We start from the raw sequence: 19,526 nt of genomic DNA, 5'->3' as shown, positions 1-19,526 counted from the left end.
GGACAAAAGCTGAGTGACCGTCTCGGAGACCTTTGATTGAGATTGGGTCAGCTGTTAGAGGTGTTTTCGCCGGGGCAGCCTTCAATCTGACGACCTCAAGGTTTCTTCTGCCAGACCTTGAACGCAAATGCTGTAGATCACATGGCTGCTTTGAGCTGGAGACACCTTCTGATGCTTTTGTCAACATTTTCAATGCTTCAATGGTTATTATCTTTAAAGCGTGTGTGCAGGTTTTTTTTTTTTTATAACTGGTACTGAATCATTCTAATGAGGTTTCCATCAGCATTCTTATTGAATTGCAATCAGCAAATAATTACCCAGCCTCTGTAATGCCCTTAAAATTGAATAGCCTCTTATTGATGCCTTCAAACAGCAGGGTGGCTTTTAGCGTCATACGTCTGCAGTAGAATAAAACCTTCTGGGCCTTTTGAAACCACACATATTGAGGGTCAAGACATGATTTCCGCTTTCTTGAATCCCAGTGCATTTAAGTTTCCTGTCTGATGGCCTGCAAAGTAAAGGATTACATCTCTCCGCCATAAATAGCAGCAGTGACGCACCTAGTCCGTCAAATGTCAATTTCCCCCGAAAAACAGCTTTAATTATTAGATTTAGGAAGAGGACTCAGAGCAGGGGCCGTCAATCTCACGTTTCCTTTGCTGTTCAGGACATTTCAGCCCTCACATGTTTTCTGAGGAACGCAGGACATGTGGACAGCTGGGGACCATCATCAATGATGCAACATAACGCACCACTGACTTTTGCAGCGCCGTTCCTGTCAGCGAATCAATTTGCGGCAGAAATGGAAAACCCTGGCAGCCTCTGACCTTTTTGACTGCCAGTAATTGCGGGCAGTTTATAACAATCAAAGAGGATTTACAGTAAGAGCAAAGAAACAGTTCTTTCCCACATGTTGCAAATCAAACCCTGAAGCCCTGCCTGCAATTCCATAAACACAAACTTTATTCTTTGGTGTCTTGTGATTCGTTTCCTTTGTGTTCTAATTTCATCAAAATGAGTTCTTATGCAACACAATACTAAAGTTCAAATGTCTAAAAGCAGAAGAAAGGCCTCTGAAACAAATGAAAATGATTAAATTCCTTCCCTCGTTATTAGTTTGACAGGCTAACATCTCATAGAGAAGATTGGGAAGGAAAAATTTGTTAAAATGTGTGAATTTAAAGGGCAACAAAGCTAAAAAATAATGAACATGCAATCAAGATGCAATAACAATGGAGAAGATTTGGACATTTTATTGTCCAAAGTCAAGGACCCAAATATCAGTCCAATAAATTATTACAATAAATTATCCTCCATTGCATGTGGAATATTGATTCTAAACATAACTTATTCATCTTATTCAAGCTTTTTTTTAGTTTTATTGCTTCACAAATGGTGCCGATAACAGTGGAGAACCCAAAGAAAACTCTTCTGGGTGCTAAAGAACCACAAGGGTGAAATTAGAGTTTTTAAGCAGATAAACTTTAATATTAATACCTTTAACACTTATGGGAGTCTCACTTATTAGGGGTGACAATATAAAGCAGTGGCGAAACAGTCATGTTGACAATCAGAAGGACTCCGCGTTGTCCGAAAACAAGCTTAAAATAGTTTAAGCTGTGGGGAAACATGGAGGAGGGATTAGGAAAACCTCTTGTCAGTGCTGGTGCCTGTGCAATGGAAATACTGCAGCGTTGTACTGTCCCTGTCCCACTCCGTGTAGCTGGAAATGTCAACCACATCTGTTTGCTGCCTTATACCCCAATTCAAGCAGTCGCACGACTTACCGGAAAAGCTAAAATTGGAGGCTCGGACCCATAAATGTGCCACTCAAATTAGCCATGAGCTAAACCTCTCTGCTCTGAGTTCCATCGCTCTCTTTGGCGTTCTTTTACTTCACTCCAAATGACGCTGTCCTTCGTTTGGAACTGTCAGCTACAGTTATAAATAGCCAAATAACCTAATATAAATTCAAAGTGGGCCCATAGGCTATCAGCAGCATTCTCCGTGTATTTGGTGAGTCACTGCATGTTGTGGGTCCGTCTAGTCTCCACACTACCGCCTGTTTTAAAAGTGAACATGTAACTGTGGCTATTTTTGTGGCTTAATTCTGCTATATGATGGCTGCTGAAATGAATATTGGAGAAGTGTAGAACATCACTGTCCTAAACCATCCACTACAAATTACATGAGACATAAAAACAACCCACACATTGACCAACAAACAAACATCATCAGAATTCCTGATAACCACACACCCCAGCGGATGGAATCAGTGGATCAGCCCGGGAGGCCCCGAGGGCATTTTAGGTGCCAAAAAACAATTCTTTTTCTGAAGGTCTCCTTGCAGTTACAAATATATCTTTTCAACCCATTTAAATCATAAGGACGCAACAACCCTTTTCAAAGAGGTCCGTTACTCCCATGCAGTTTGGTAGCAAACAGCCAGCAGTGGAACAACATCACCATCCCACAGGAATTCCGTCTGTGTTTTTCTTTTCATTTTTTTCTGTTGTTGTTTCTGGCTTCTTTTTTTTGTCTGTTTTGTTTTGCTTCCCACCGGCTCTTGAGACAGACATCTGGAACTTCAATAGACTACTTGTTGGAGTTTCTTCACGTGTTAGCTGCTAGCGCCGTCGACCCCTGGAATAGGGTTAGGGTTGCTTTATCTGTGTGGCCGGCTGTGCGGAAGGTCGCTGATGAGAACAATATTGGTTTGATCCCTGATACCCTTTGGCATCCCTGAGGCTGCATCTTCATAAATATGTGGCACCCTTCAAGGTAATTACTCATTATGTGTGACTGGGTACAACAATATAAAACAGAGACTAATCAAATCATCCATAGCATCCAACTCTGGAATATGCCCGATTGCATATGATCCAACCCCAATTAAAACTTGAGTTACAGGATGTGTTTATAGTATCTGTTCAGTTTGTAAAGGTTTGCTGTGAATGAGAGGTCGGACATTGTAGGGTGAGTGTCATTCAAGAGACCTTTGAGCTATTTATAACGAGACTGTGGTCTCAATATAGCTTTGCAAGCCTGTGGGGTCATCTGGGCAAGCATTTATAAAGGCTTAATCTCAGAGACTGGAGCTGCTTATGCAATTACAAACACAAGACAATTTCAGGCTGTCTCATTAGAGTAAATCAGTTTACTATGTCAAAGCTAGCAGGAGAAACAATAGTTCTATGGCTACGGGTTCATATCTACAGCTTCTTTACAGCTGTGTCAGGATACAATGGAAGGAAAACATCATAAAAAATAACAACGTCCATAACATCATGTCAGAGTTTCTGTGTCTTGTTTTTGTGTCTGCAGAAGGCGACAGATCTTAGATGGCGATCTTCAGCGGGACCGTCTCCTGGTTGCTTTTGATCGATTCTTTGGGGTTCTGGTAGGAGAGCCTCACAAACACAACCACCAGGATTGTTCCTGAAAGTGAAAACTTAACATTAATGCAATGCCAACTCCTCCGATACGATGTGTTAAAAATGCCAATAAAGTAAAAAACTACGGCTCAGTGGTACATTTTTTTGTACCTTACACCTTACTGCAGGGGTTTTTATATTGACTTTTCCTCCATCCTCTTACCTATGACTGCAAAGGTGCCAAGCAGGATACCCACTGCAGACTGGATCGTCGGCATGCCCTGCAACTGCTTGACAGGCATTTTGCAGTTTCCTCTCACGTTGCAAGGACACACGGTCACTAAGGCGGGGAGGGAGGAAGGGATGCACACAGGCAAGTTTGTTCAAGGTGTTTAAAGTGCTGCCCAGGAAGCAGAAACTACAACATGGTGATAAATCATGTTTTGTTTAATGCACTCTTAGAAATGTAAGAAAAAAGACATCCCATTTGACCTGCTAAGAAAGTAATACCATCATAATTCGACCTTCAAAACAGAACCAGATAAAAGGAAATACTGCACCAAATGATCAGGGATTAATTATTAAGTATTTTGGGGAATCTGGACTCTGCTGAACACCAGAAATACGCCTCACAGAGGTCTCATCCTTGTCTTAATGAACCAAATTTGATTCTTGCTTGGTCCTCGTAGGACTTTTGAGCTGTTGTCACATTCAATGTGCTGGTGGATGCAGCAATGATAGGCTGTGCTCGGCCTACAAGGGTGTTCGGGAACAGATGGCTTCTCTCGAGTGCATCAAGGGTCTGTATGTTTAATGTCAACAGGCTGTTCTGGAGCATCCCGGCAGAGGTTTTGTGAAGCATCACTGACCCCCCTTTAAACAGCAGAGCAAGGACAAGCTGGCACGCAGGCTTTGATGTATATTGGTCACTCCTATTCCCGTGTCCTGTCACCTTTGCATGACTCTGTTGCTGAATGACAGAATTGTCATTACCTGGCAGGTTTATGAAGGTGCTCCTGGGAGGGGAGCTGCTGTCAGAGATGGTGAAGGGCACAGTGTAGACCTCTGGGGCCAGGTAAGGGACATTTAAGGACAGATTGGTGTGAGTATCTGAGGGAGAAAATATCATAATAGTTACAAACTACCACAAAAGTGAGGACTACTGCAGCGCTGAGTTCATCACAGACCACTTCATTCCCTTGTAAATAGTGTTAAATTATATTCTTTTACAGGGTAAAGGATCTAGCAAGTACACATTATCAACCTGGAAGTCAGAATTCAACATCTGGCAGTACAACAACTGTAAAACAACACACACAGCTTAAAAACCGTGCAGCGGGCAAAAGGAAGGATCCATGTTTAGAGGTCTGGAGTGTGTCTATCTTATCTGCGGCCGTTGGGCTAACTCAGGTCTGGCCACGTGACGCAAAAGCCCTGTAAAGAGAAATGTTTTATCAAGCTGTTTGAACTCCTATCGCAGGGTCTCAGCCTCTATGTTTGCGCTTCGCCGCTACTCCCCTTCACGTTGCATTTGTCACTCAGGGACATGCGAGCTGTGTGCCACTCAGGGCTCTTATCGTCTATCTGCGCTGCCGTGTCACAGGTTGGGTCTGTGATCTTCCTGGAAATTAGCTGGATGCTGTGATTCTCTTAACACCCACCTCATGTAGCATATTTAGAAGGAGAACCATAGGAGAACCACTCTGCTGCCATTCAATTATTATTTATTTTTTCTTTATCAGGTTTGCTCTTAATAAGGCTGCCAGGTAGTTTAATGTCAGAAATTAAAGGTCAGAAAGATTCAAAATATCTCACCCACTCGCTGTCTCTCTCTCCCTCCCTCTCTCTCTCTCTCTCACACACACACACATGCACACACACACACACACACACACACACACATGCACGCACTCAAGTGTTCTTAATGCTGCAGTCACTCAAATTGTGAAAAAGCAGACATTTCCACCACTATAAGTACACATTATTGGTATGAGCGTTACCGGCTGTGACCAGGTGCAAGGCATTCTGGGAGGTGCCTTTTTTTAGCCTCCATTAGCTGGCAGGAACTCAGCAATGACGCCAAAGAAATTACACAGAAGATATAATTACAGCTGGGCTCAATCAATACCAACAGGAATAGGGGAGTGAAAGAGGGAGATAAAAAAAAATCTGCAAGGAACGAGAGCGGTTTGAATGACTCAATGGCGCACGTCAGAGCAGCAAATTATTTGCATTAAATGAACATAAGACCGGCAGTTTAACCTGCGTGAGAGGATCATTACCTTAGGCCCAAAATTTTAGATAGCACAGAAAATTATTTTGAGGTCCGGGAAACATCGTTTGAGTAATAATAGAAAAAGTCTATATTATATTAAAGCAATCATGGAATATGTCCACTGGCGGTGTTCTAACGGGTTAATTACTCCATCCATGTGCCTCAATTACAACACAGTTTAATTGGCTAACTGCTTAAATCCAGGACGAAGGGACAAAAGTTTGTCTCTCGTACAAGACCATTGGATCGTCCCTGTTGTGTGTTAGAGTTGTTGACCACCGACCACGTGAGTTTTCTGAATCATAGCATTTGGCTGTGACCTGCTTGTGGGTCACTGTATCACCTTACAGTCATGTGATTGAGATCTAAATACTAATAATATACTCTGAGTCCAGTGGCTTCACGAGCTGCACTTGTCTCACCGTTGATGGGCGTCAGCTTCCAGTTATGGCGGACTGTGGCGTCACTGCGCAGGGAGAAGTTCAGATGTCCCCCGTGCTGCGGCCCGTCGCTGTCCCGCGAGGCCAGGACCAGAGCTTGATCCTCCCAGCGCGGCGTGCACAGGTACTTCCAGGAATAGTCTCCAACCAGCACGGGGCTGTTGTCGTTCACGTCCAGGATTTGGACGGTAACCAGGGTGGATGCAGATAAGGAAGAGTTTCCTGCCAAAACAACCAGAGACAAAACAACAACAGTGACCCTGTGGTGCAAAGACAGCATCCACTAGATCTGTTCTGTGAAAGTCATTTATGCTTATACAGTCAAGCGGTGCTGAATCACACTTTTTTTTTACTGAGCTCAATGTGCAAGATGTGAAGATTCAAAATTTTTCAATCAAGCTTCACCAGATCTGCATGAACTTGCTGTATTTTAGTGCAAATTTAATTGCACTAAACTTTTTAGTGTATTATGCAGAGAAATAAATGAGATTTCCAGTTGAATAAAAAAGTATTTACTGCCAGGACTGTGGAGCAAAACATATTTTTCTTTTATTATGTTATATTGTGTGTAACAGAACATACGTCCGTCCACTGCAATGACCTCCATGGTGTAAGTGCTGTTCTCTTCTCGGTCCAAGGCTTGCACGGTCTTTAATTCACCAGAATATTTCCCTATTGAGAAGTATTTCTTTGTGTCCCCTTGCAGAGAGTACCTGCGTAAAGGGAAATGTGACATCAGAATCTTTCAAACTGGGCAGATTTTGCCGCCGCAGTTCCTCCGGTTCACCTGATGGGGTGAGAGTCGGGGTCATAGCCCCGGATGGTCGCGATGACCCGGCCCGGTTCCTCGCCCTCTCTGACGGTCACCTCGTAGTGACTCTGAGACAGAATCGGACCCTCGTTCACGTCATCAACGTAGATGGAGACCGTCGCCGTGGAGGCATGTCCGTACCGGCCGCGCACCAGAGCCACCGGATTCTGAGCGCTGAGCACGAGGATGTACTCACTCTCCCGCTCAAAGTCCAGGACCTGGGAATGAGTGGACATTTCACACATGTAGGTGAATTTTACAGTATTTAAAAGCACGTGGGCTTTAAGGAGTAGTTTTTTCTGGTGAAAATAGCACCTCAAGAATATCTGAAAATAAAATCGGTGAATTTATCGAGCCAGTTTTCAGAATAAGCCAGATTTTAGTCACAGTAAAACCAGCCAACTGAGTCACTGAGTCACCAATAAGACATTTTCCATGATGATCCACTTGGACGAGATGCTGCCTGACAAAGCAATAATAGCAAATAAGCAGCAAGTAATATAGCAAATAATAGCAAGTTTCTTTCAATTGCTGTCTTTTAACATGGGCTGCACAAAATTTGGGGCAAAAGCTTTTCATAAATAATGTAGTTGAAGAGTTTAAAATAAAGATTACTGTACTGTAATCTGTTTTCTAAAGGTGACGTGACCTTGTGACTGATACAAAAAAACCCCAGTCCTTGTTTTACTGGCGGGGTTATCAAACTCACAACCCTCCATTGCTTCGGCCGCAAAAGGACAAAAGTGAAAGGAATCCTGCTGTTTATCACACAGTCTTGTGAATTTGATTATTTTAAAGCAGCCTTCCGAATCCTGCCTGGAACTCGTCATCGCTGTCAGGATGATTTTTTTTTTCTTCTTCTCTAAAACGTGCTCTGACTTCACATGAAACAAGACATTATAAAACCAGCCTGACATCATCTGTCTCGGGCTAAGTGCGTCTCTGTTGCCAGGGAGAAGAAACGCAGCCCTCAGAGGGTGGATGAGTACCACCGCTGACTGCAAGTGACGCAAGGACCCAGTCACCGTGTTACCGGCACAAAGGAACACGCACGCCGGCTCCTGAGGCCCGTCGCTCACCTGAACCTCACGGCTCGACGGTTCCATCACATTTTTTAACTAAAACCTCCAAACCACTATCGCCTCCATCATGGCATCACAAATGATGCACAAGGACATCCCACAGTCTTTTAAATCCGATCTGTGCTTCAACACTTTGCCCTTTTTTACACTATTTCTGATGCTGCAATAAAACCTTCACTGCTACCAGGGGACTGAATAAATGAATAATATACATATCATTTGCTAATGGGCTACTTGACAGCTTATTGTTATGTTAAAGCACGTTTCGTAATTAAATTTAACATAAACAATCTCTTAGAATTCCGCAGTTCTCTAAGATTTTCACTTCAAACTCTCCCCTCACCTATTAATTGATGTCGATGTGAATAATTACAACCTATTTGAAAATGTTTGTTTAATGTAAATATGACAATAATGCACCAATTCTAATGTATTCCGCTTTCACAAATTTCCTTTTCCTTCTTAATCATCCCTGATTAGATTCCCATCGCCGTGAGCATCAGGAGTGTCGCCACTGTTGTAAAAGCTCCATTAGTGTCGGTTCACCCAGCATAATTATTCACTTGGGCTGTGAGCAACGTGTAATTTCTGATAAAGACATGCCTTTGCCTTTCCGTGCTGACATCACACTGTGACACAAAAACTCAGAGGAGTTTCTTTTGGTTTCTTTTTGGAGCCTTTTGTCCAACATGCGGTCCCACTGACATGCCTCACGTGGCCAAAGCCAGGGCCTTCATAGCAGCTGCTCAAGGAGGCACCGAGCGAGTCTGCACCAAAACGCATTTCTGGAAAACAGAAATCCTCGTGTGTTGATCTGAGATAATACAAGTTTCCATTTTTAGCTTTTCCACGGCTCCTGCTTTATCTCAGCAGAGCGCATGAATCTCACAGTTCAGTCACATTCATCAACTCCCACAGAGGGTTTGAAAATAATAGACTGTCTCCTGCCTGGCCCACTTAGAGAGCAGACCATTAGACACACACACACACACACACACACACTCACACACACACACACACACACACACACTCCTCTACATAAAAACACCCTGCCGGATTATACAAGGCAGACGAAAGGTGATGCGCCGCAGGCGAAAGAGATTATTGGTCTTAAACATTCAATTGTTATCTGGACGGTTTGAGGCATGAGGGGGCTTTAATACTGATATTGAATATTCCCTTCTAGTCACGTACACACCGTAAAAGCCACATAAACATTGTTTAGTAGTTGTTTGGGACTGCATATGCGCCTCTGAATGATGTACCGTGCAGGATCTAGTCGATAAATCGGACAAATGTTGCTTACCTTTGAAAGGACGAGGGCGACCTCGTTGGTCTGCTTGTCTGTCACTAATGTAAACGCCTCCTCTTCATTTCCAGACTCTAAATGGTAGTTCACCTGCCAGCTGTCGCCCCCGCGCACATCTGCATCTCCTGCCAGCACAGCTGTTACTGTGGTGCCCACTGGAGCGTTTTCTGGGATGTGGAACGGGCCGTACTGATTAGGAAGAAGAAATACAGGCAGTAATAAGCAAAGGCTATATGCAGTGTGCAATTATGAGCTGACTGCGCACTCACAGCTAGCATTGGCATAAATATTAATACACGCAACCAAAAAAATCTGAACAATACTTGTCTGGATTTTGATGTTGCCAGTTGACAGTACGTGAACATACATTTGCCCCCTCTTGCCCTCTTGGTGTGAGTTGACCTTTCTTCACACACCTCTGTGTGTTTAGACAGGCGTTTAATCTGCCACTCACTGATGTCCTCTGGCGAGGCAGCCATGCCTCTGATCTGGCTGGCCCGTCTGCAGGGTCACTGAACCCAGCCCTGTCAACACTCTCCTCCCACGTCCCTCCCTCCACCGCACAGCCTTCACTTCTCCATGGAAAAAGCTGCACTCCTCGAGCGTGACCTGCTCAAGAGTATTTTCCACCTTTGTGTTTTAGCGTGTTTTCTGGAAGTGCGGCATCGATTATCTGGGCAAATGTGGCCATAAAGGCAATAAACATGAAGAGTGAGACACATGTAAGCCGTTAACAGGATTAAAGGAGGAACTGAATAACACCCAAATGACACTTGATCATTAACATTCTTTAATTAAGTCAGTGTTCTCTAGGTTTACTGGATTTCGCCCGTCAGATCTACAGCCCATTTCCCTTCACAGTTGTAAATTCCACAGCTCTACCTTCCTCCCCTGCTCACAACGTCCATGTTGTTCTGTGACTGTCACACTGGGTGACGAGCCTGTCTGGGTCTCCATTATCACAGCATGGTACTCTCCTACACTCCCCCTCTCCTTGAAGCTTTCATGTAATTTTAAGGGACTCCATGTAGCAGCCAATCTTATCACATTTCTTTCTTTCTCCACAGTATTTCAACATTAGGGAATCCGATGTTCCATTCTGACTGCAGCGCTAAAAAACAAATGTCCATCTGAATTTCAATGCTAATATTGAAAGCGTTTTTTTTTTTTAAGAAATAGGTGCATGATAGTGGAAATAGGGAACACAAAATAGTCTCAGCACCAGCAACAATAAATGGCCCCTCTATGATGTTTGAACAATCCAACAAAATCTAGAGAAAAATATAACATTTCCTCTTGTGTAACATGGAAATTATAAATTATAGAGATAATGGAGGTGTCTTGGGGGGAAATCAACTCTAGAGTGGAATTTACTCCAAATCCAGCCGTAACTTTAAGTCTCATTTTGATTTAAAAAGACCAGCATATGTAATTTACACTTTGAAGCAAAACAATTATTCAGAATTGCCAGATATCAATGTGATGTTTAATATTTCAGGGCTGAAACTGACAGTTTAAAATGGACTGATGGCTAATGTCATATTTTATATCTTCTTAAACCATCTTTCCCCAAACAGGACAAAAGAATTGTTCAAATGTCAATTTAAATGTCAAAACATTGCACATGTGAAAATATGAATGATATTTTCTTTCCGCCTATAGGTAAGACATCACAGAGACCACCGGGGGGGGGGGGGGGGGGGGGGGGGATTATGGGTCAGCACAGGTGAAATTGTACCTGAGCCACTTATTATAATGACATTTAGCATGGAGTTACAATGTAGACCGGACTACACACTGGAAATGACTCCTCCTCAGGCGAAAAAGCCTGAGATTAAAGGGGGAATAATTGGATCAGCAGCCTGAGAGCAGAATATGGGTTGAGATTTCTGGACTTTTTAAATTACATTCTGAGCAAGTGATTGCCTGAGAGTCCGTCTGAACGTTTGTACCTCGTGTTTGGAGAAGACCGGCGGGTTGTTGTTCTCGTCCTGCACCGTCACCACCACCGTGCAAGAGCTGTTCAGACCTACCAAGCACATCATTGTTCCTTCTGTTAGTGACTCAAGGTCGACCCATCAAGAAAATAACGTATGCTGAAGGAACAAGCGGTCCTTCTTCTTTTTCACACCCCGGCCCATGAGTCATGGCACTTCATCTGACAGCCTGAGGGGGGGGTTAACATAGCTACATCCTCCCCACGTTGTAGTAGCAACAAAGCTGCTGACGCACTGGCTAAGGCGGCTAATATGTCCTGTCCCTTCCTGGCACACTAAGTGTTTATATTTTTCTCTTTTGTCCCTGCTCTTCGCTCGCCCTCACTCCCTCTCCGCTCGTAATTTCTGCCTCACAGCTAAGGTTGTCACTGTAATCTACGGTGTGTCTCAGAGAGTCGCAACACAGACATAGAGAATTCTATTTTGGGGACATGCAGTTTTTGTACTGATTCATTTACTTCATTTGGGGCTAAAAGGGAAAATTGAACCAGTCTGGGTCAATTTTATTCAGTGATTTCATTCTATTTAACATATAAACATTACTAAATCTACTTATATTTAATATATGTAAAAATAAACAGCATGTAATAATTAACTGCCTATTGAAGAAAATGTACCCTTCTTTTTTCCACCATGTAAAATGGGGTATAACAATATCCTGTTTACTAGACAAAGCAGTTTGGATTTTGGCTTGAAGCTACAGCGATATCCACTTCCCAGAAATCAATAAAAACACTGGCTTTACCCAGTCTCTGGATCAAATTATCTTTATCTCTAAACTTCTGTTCCTCCCAGGATAATGACCCATTTTAGCAACAGGAGAAAAACAGAATCACTGTCAAGTCACCGCAAAGTCAGCATTTGGTTATTAAATCAAAGTTGCTGGATGTGATTCTCATCGAACCGAGGTCACCTTTGGCGTCCTCGGCGGTGATGGTGAGGGTGTACTGAGGAGCCGTGCCCTCCATACTGTCTGCCTGGACGGAGATGACCCCTGAATCCCGATCCACTCGGAACAGCCCTCGGGGACTCTCGGGAATTTGCCCGACTAACCGGTAGAAGATGCGGACGTTGTCCGTTTTGGGGTCGTCGTTATCGGCTGCCTGTACAGTCAGGATTTCCGTGCCTGTGGAGAGGGAAGGCCCGTGAAGAACTGCTCAACGGATTTAACCTCTGACACAGAAGAAGTCAGCTACCTCGGGCTGCCAGCTCTTTGACCACGGTGTGGTACTGCGCCTGTGGGAACGTCGGCCTGTTGTCGTTGGCGTCCCCCACCATCACTCTCAGCTCCACAGGCTTAGCGATCACTCTCCCTTCGGGACGCTCAACCACGATACTGATCAGGAACTGACAAAACATAAAGACCAAAAGGGATGGAACAGGCACCTACATGCAGCACAGTTGTGCAGTGGGCACAAGGATGGTTACGTTTATGAACTCCTCTTGTTTTCACTTGAGAACCAGTGCACCAGTGGTGAAACCTGCTGACAAAACCACATCATGTACAGTCTGACTGATGATGTGTCATTATTTGATGGATGACACGATCGCATATATTGTATGATAATAGATGATTTATGACTTGGCGTTGAGCATAAAAAGAGGCTGTTCTGAGCTCACTGTTGTTACGAAAATAACTGGAGAATCATAGTGAGTCTCACAAGACGGGTGATGACTGACATATTAGCTATTGTGCCAACCAGGGACAACAAATTTTCCAGATTTTTCTCTGTAAAAGGTATTATGTAGGGAGCTGGAACTTCTGATGAGCATATTTATTGAAGATTAAATTCAACAGAGTCTATGGAAGAATAGACGATAACCTGGAGGAACTAAAGGAGGAACACAATGAAACAAATTTTCCTGATTTTAATACATTTTCCATAAATTAGAGATGGGGTTGGGACAACCTACGCAGATTACAGGGATTACCCAGATAATCACCGACCGTTATGAGGTGTCGGAGGTGTAAGATTTGTCGTCTCACAGACCTGGTCTTGGGTCTCTCTGTCCAGAGGAGCATTGAGATAAATGACTCCCTCCCCGCTGATGGTGAACAGCATCTCTGGAAACACCCCCTCCAGACTGTACGCTGCCTGACTTCCACTCCATTTCACCTACATAAACACACACAGCACATTTTTCCCCCACCACACACACATGATGTATTTTATATACCGTGAAGGTAGTAAACTGCATCATGAGGGAAAGTCAGCATCTAATGGCACAAATGCAATACAAGGAGCTTTTACACGGTGCTCAACTGGAAAATGATCACCTGCTGTACACTTGGAAGGCCGCTCCACAGCGTCTGCCCACATTATGTCTGAGTACTAACATTTATTTGTGTGATAAGGGGCTCACCAATTGCTGTGACAATGATGTGGAACAGAACGCACAGCCAAAACTAACGATGCAGCCTGAAGGGGATTTTCCACTCTGCTTTACAGCCCTTGACAGAGGCTTGTGCAGTGAGGCAGAAAGGGCCCAAGTAGCCATCAAACAGCACCCAACAAGGAGAGGGGCCCAGACACAGCACAGCTGATGTGCATTCAGGGCATGTGTGTCTCCTCAGCGCACTGTCACACACTCCTCCCTTGTTTTGGAGATAGCTGCCCAAACAGTGTGCTTTTATATACACAGCGCAGCTTCACGCAGCTGGCTGCTCCAAAGTCTCATGGTGTTTCTCGACCCCAGAGCCTTGAGGAGATATGTTTAAAGAGCTGATTAATGGTCTCTTTACATAAAGTGCTACACAAAACATTTATGATGTCATCGGTTTTGCCTCTGTCGGCGTTCGGGTTTGCAGAGCACGTCCTGTTGTCCTGCTGAGAGTTTACACAGCGAGCACCTCGTCTCTGTGGAAGCTCTTCTCCAAAACACGGTAGACTGGGATTAAAAAAAACTAAACAGATAAATCAGGAAGACTGCGAAGCTCAATTCCCAGCTGTTAAAGATGCTGTTCTTCATGCTAAAAGAAAGACTGAAGGTCAACATAATTTGCTTTATTAAGTTGTTGCTAACTTTGCATTTCTAAAGTAAAGCTGCAATTATCAATCATAATGATTCAAATATCTGATTGGTTTCTCTGGAGGGTGCTCCATACTGTATGTTGTCCTCCAGGTCAGTGTTCTGGGTTCTGCTAATGTCAGTTTGGCCCGTGAACAACAACCTGGACCTAAATTTTTAATAACAATAAATAAACCTCGTTCAAGCCAAAGCTGCTTTCACACTCTTGTTTATTGGAGATGTCCAATCAAGACGCAAATGCTGAAATTTAACATTTTATATTTTTAGTTGATGAGTGCACGGAAGCTGATGTTCTGAGGCTCTGAGCAAATATTGCACAGTTTAACCCAAAGAAATAGCATTGACGGCCTGAGGAGCTGATTAAAACTAGGACGTGATGCTCAGACGGTTGTGGTGAAGCTCTGGCGAGGATTAAACCTACTCTGCCACAAACGCTCTCCTGACAGCATTATGCATGCAAGATTTCAAGAGGGCAATCAGACGCACACAATACATGACAGACCGAAGTTAACCTGCCAGCCCCAATGGTGCAGACTTCTGATTACACGGTCCCTGAAATTCACACCTTCAAATCAGATTCTATTGGTAAGAGAGGGCCAGAGTGTTCTGGGCTGCAGATTCCTCTTCCACATTTCTGATCATGAGGGGTGGGGTGCGGGTGGGGGTGGGTGGGATGATGCTGGCACAACAGAAAAGGCATTTGCTGCAGAAGGACAAATAGATGCGGACGTGGTGACTGCTCATTATCTGAGACATGCGTGGAGGTGAGATCTATGGAGTGGGTCTGGGAACACGACTATTTCTGTATGTGTCATCGCAGCGGTTAGTCCCGACACCTACTGAGCACAGCAGTTCAATCACACAGCGTGGGAGAACTCAGGCTTCCCCAAAGTGAACCTCCACGTTCAAATAATTCAGTTTTTTTTGTGATTTAGGCAGCAAAGGACACCGTAACCAAACAGATTCCAGGAATATGCAAGTAATTTAGTCTGTGCCTCCATTTTTCTGACAAAACGAGGGTCTCTTCATTCGTATGCTGGAAAGCAGATGTTATTGGCAATTTTGTTTGAATTAAAAGGCTTTCTGGGGTCGCTAAATGGCCACTCAATGTTAGGGTTTCAGCCTAAAAGACAAAATCAATGGAAAAAAACTTCACTGTGGATTGGATGTAGTCTTTGAAAGGCAAATAAATCAGAATGTTATCTGCCCACACATGTGAAACCACACATTTTCAGTGGGAGGAATGGGCTGTTAGACCGGAGAGATGCGAGGCTGAGGGCGGGCGTGGGGGAGGTGGGAGAAGAAAAGAAGCAGGAGGAGGGGGCGGTTCTCGTGGTGCACCTACCGACTACAGCCAGCAGAAACTGCACAACACATCTGAATGACTCGATTTTTACATTTGTCTCTGAGGTTTGAATGTATTCAAGCTATTAACATGCAAAAAAAAATCAGTGATTCTATTTAAACTAAGCCTTTTCCATCTTAATTTGCCTTTTCTTTTTTGTGTCCAGGAAAGTATCAAAAACTAGTTTTACCTCGGTTTATTTGTCGGGAGGATCACAGCAAACAGCGTTTACCTGTTTTATTTCGACATTATTATTCCAAGATGGCCAAATAGCTGCTGAAACAGCGGCTGAATAAATGAATGAATGAGAGCAACATTGAGGCAGGTTTGCAGAGCAGCCCTCAGAGTTGCGGAGGTAGTGGTGATGGTGGTGGGTGGGTGGCAGTGTTGGGTGAGATTACTGGAATTGAGCTGACTCAGTCGGGAGGCAGTCTGTAAAGATCAGTGGCATTTGAACGGCATCAATTATTCAGCGTTTGGTCACTTAGGAGGACCCAGGGGAATTCAAAACGGCAGCTGGCAAGATGGGGCCACGTTATTGAGTTTGGTTTGTCGTAATTTGATCATTGGAATGTTTAACAAAAGGGTCAGAGCTCACCCCAATGTGAAAGACATTCTGAAGTGTGTCTGAGTTATGAGAGAAGGTGATAATTAGGCTTGTGTCTCACTTGAGAGATGGCGATGGGATACGGGCCTGGGAGGTTCTCCTGGAATCTGACGGGGTCGGGTGAAGCCCAGGTGTTTCTCGTCACCTCCACCGTTACGATGTCGGTGGTGAAAAAAGCGTTCGCCTTGCCAGCCATGTCTCTGACCATCACTGAGAGCTTATAACGGCCGCACATCTCCGGGTCCAGCGTTGACGCTCCTTGAGGCAACAGATTCGGAAGCGAAGGAATCAGAATGGAAAAGAAAAACACAAAATTGTAGTGACAAAAAAAAATCTACTGGCTTATAACAACACCATCAAGTATTTTTCCAAGGTTGTCAGCTCCTTCTGAAATAGCAACAAAATTAGCCTTTAGACAAGTTAAAATGAGCTCCGCCATATCTGGAAATGAGGTAGAAAAATCAGCAAGGTGATTGTCAATTTCCTCTGCAACTACATAATCAGCAGCTATGTGAACCGAACGAGGCCAGGAAATATGCCATCCGGCTCCGACTGAGCCGTAACAAAAGAAAGCATTGTGGCTACAGGAATAGCAGCAACAGGAACAAACCTACCACAGAGAAGTCTATAACCAGCAACACGGCGTTTGGCTAAACTAAAGGATTCAGATTGTTCCCTGTCTGGCTTTGAAAGGTGTTTATGCTATTTATTATGAGCTGTTCTGAGTTACGCCTGTTGATGATAAATAAAGACCATGACATGATAGAAGCAGACAACCCTTCATTATTTTTTATGGTGGCTCACGGCTTCATTCATATCGGTTATTAGTATCGGCCACAATCTTCACATTGGAACATCCACAATTCAAGTACAGCCATTAACTTTTCATTAAGAGGTCATAGTAATGGGCCAACCTTCCTCCGTGAGAGAAACCTCTCCTGTGATGGAGTCAATGGAGAACATTTGGCTGGATGGAATCCTGGGCCACTGTTCCAGGAGGCTGAAGCGCAGCTCGCCATTGACGGAGCCGCGATCGTCCCGATCCAGAGCCTCCACCTGCATAAACGGGATCCCTGAGACACAGGCAGGAGTCACAAAGTTGACAATCAACACCAAGAGAGTAAATCACATGTTGCTGAAGTTGGTGGGTGTGATTTCTCCCCTTATGAAAACTTTCTTTATTTTTATCCCCATGCAAACACCACCGCTCAAGGTTCTCTTACCTTTGAGAAGCCCGAGCTGAACGCTGCCTCGCATGCTCTTACCGATAAAAGTGGGCACATTGTCATTCTTGTCAATGACGCACACTTCTACCGTGAAGCTCTGACGGCCCGCTGGCGTCCTGAAAGACACCTGCGCAGCCACACTTTGTTACCTTGATGGTGAACCAGCATAGGCATGATCATGGTTCTGTGAATGATGAAGAGGCGACACTACCTGCAGTGAGTATGACGGCTGTTTCTCTCTGTCCAGAGGTTTCAGAGCATACAGAAACTGAGTGTCCACTCCGAATATGCCCTCATCGTCCCCCGTCACTGCCAGCTCGGTGTGATTGGGGGGCAGGTTATAAAGCTGTGGCGGCGAAAGCAAAATTGCATGTCATGACTCCTGCTTACAATCTGGTCAGATCTGCACAGCAATTCTGGAGGGGAGGAGGGCTGAAACCACAGGGCACGGCTGTGTGTTTATGTTGCCATTAAATCCTAAGCTATATTAAAATATGTTTGGTTTTTTTTAAACTGAATCAGTGTGACAAGCCCCATTTTTAGTTTTGGTTTGCACTATAGTTAGAATTTGCAATTCACAGATGCAAATGTAAAACCCCATCAGAGATTTGATAAACATCATCAGTAGTCATTGATTCATTAGACTTTATTCAATAAACTTTATTCTTGCTTTTAAATCCTTCTTCACTACATGCAGGAAAAACTACGCTATTCTGCTGCTACAGAAGGGTACTCCTCACAGATAGATTTTGGTATTTTCATGAAAATGATTTGAGCCATTTCTATAACTATTTTTACAGAAAAACATGCAATTATTATCCCTTATCCATCTGAAATCTCTTAAAAATGTGGAAATCCTCCACACACAATAAAAATCCTTGGTCATGCTTTGGTACACGATAGTCCAGGCGGATAGAAAGACTCTTCCACTCTCCTTCACATTCCAAAACATCATTATTACACAGTCTTTCCATTCTGGCCATTAACACGGCGCTTGCAAAGTGGCAGTAATTCAACCACGGAGATCAGAAACCGTGAATATGTGCCTGCCAGGACATGCTGACATCACAAAAAAAGACAATTAAAGTGTCAGATATTCATGTGCAATAAAGAGAGTGCCTGCCACCAAGCTGGACTAAATGCAGAGGCTGAAACTAGAACGCACCACGAACACTCTCATCAAAGTCAACTGGTGACAGCAGCACATTCACACATCTCGAACCTTCCGGAAAAATGGCAGAGTTGAAAAAGACCCCTGTCAGATCGATTATAAATCTCATATGGATGTTACATATAAGAGACAATCCATAAAACAGATAGAAGTCGATTACCTTGGTGAGATACCATGGGAAAATACCATCATAGTTCTCAGGGACACCAATCTTAACATTTGTCCCATGGCATGGTGCAAAGAGGTAAAGGATCTCCAACTGCAAGACAAGATCAGGCTGCGGTTGACTCTGGCAGGTGAGCGATACACGGGAATGAACCCAAACGTCTTACGGTGAGAGCTACGATGTGCATTGGTGGAGCTGCTCCGGCGGCCATGAGTCTGTGAATGTAGCAAAATCAGAGTTCAGGCCACATGGCTGCAGCCCAACAATGTCTTCCTCGTTACTCATTCACACGCTTTCTTTTTTTTAAAAAAAAGCAAAACACCCCCAAACATCTGCAACTGCCTGAAGACCTTCGAACACTTGACGGCAAGACGGGACAGAATGTGACAAGCCTACACTGGTTTGGAGACCATACTGGAAAATGAAAGGCCTGCGATGATTATAGTAACACCAAGTCTAAGCTACAAAGCTGCACAACACCTTCCTTCATTAAAACCTCTAAAAAATACAAAAATAAAACATTCACCCCAACAAAATCAAGTTCAACTACAGCAAAAGGCATCATCTTTTCTAGCTTACCCTCTCCAACAGGTGTGTGTGTCCTCCTGGGAGTTGTGAGAAGACTTTTAAATTGGGTGGAAGACTGGTCTGCCTGTGTACTCATTATTGGGATTAATGGTTAACCCTTTCAAA

The 19,526-nt window shown here is 43.9% G+C and overlaps 1 protein-coding gene across 1 annotated transcript; it reads right to left on the bottom strand.

The window, feature by feature from the left end:
* Positions 1-1,460: 1,460 nt before the first annotated feature.
* cdh16 (cadherin 16, KSP-cadherin) lies at positions 1,461-19,491 on the bottom strand. The gene is made up of 18 exons (XM_029846079.1): positions 19,413-19,491; positions 19,000-19,048; positions 18,828-18,926; positions 17,708-17,842; positions 17,494-17,623; positions 17,185-17,343; positions 16,332-16,528; positions 13,280-13,405; positions 12,485-12,635; positions 12,202-12,414; positions 11,244-11,320; positions 9,289-9,480; positions 6,877-7,118; positions 6,672-6,802; positions 6,072-6,311; positions 4,368-4,484; positions 3,598-3,714; positions 1,461-3,438 (listed from the first exon to the last, which is right to left on the bottom strand). The coding sequence occupies exons 2-18, from the start codon at positions 19,042-19,044 to the stop codon at positions 3,338-3,340; spliced, it is 2,472 nt and encodes an 823-aa protein (XP_029701939.1). The 5' UTR covers positions 19,045-19,048; positions 19,413-19,491; the 3' UTR covers positions 1,461-3,337.
* Between the last annotated feature and the right edge of the window lie 35 nt (positions 19,492-19,526).

This window comes from Takifugu rubripes, chromosome 13, assembly GCF_901000725.2.
Source record: "Takifugu rubripes chromosome 13, fTakRub1.2, whole genome shotgun sequence".
NCBI lineage: Eukaryota > Metazoa > Chordata > Actinopteri > Tetraodontiformes > Tetraodontidae > Takifugu > Takifugu rubripes.
This window is presented reverse-complemented; position numbering and strand designations above follow the sequence as displayed.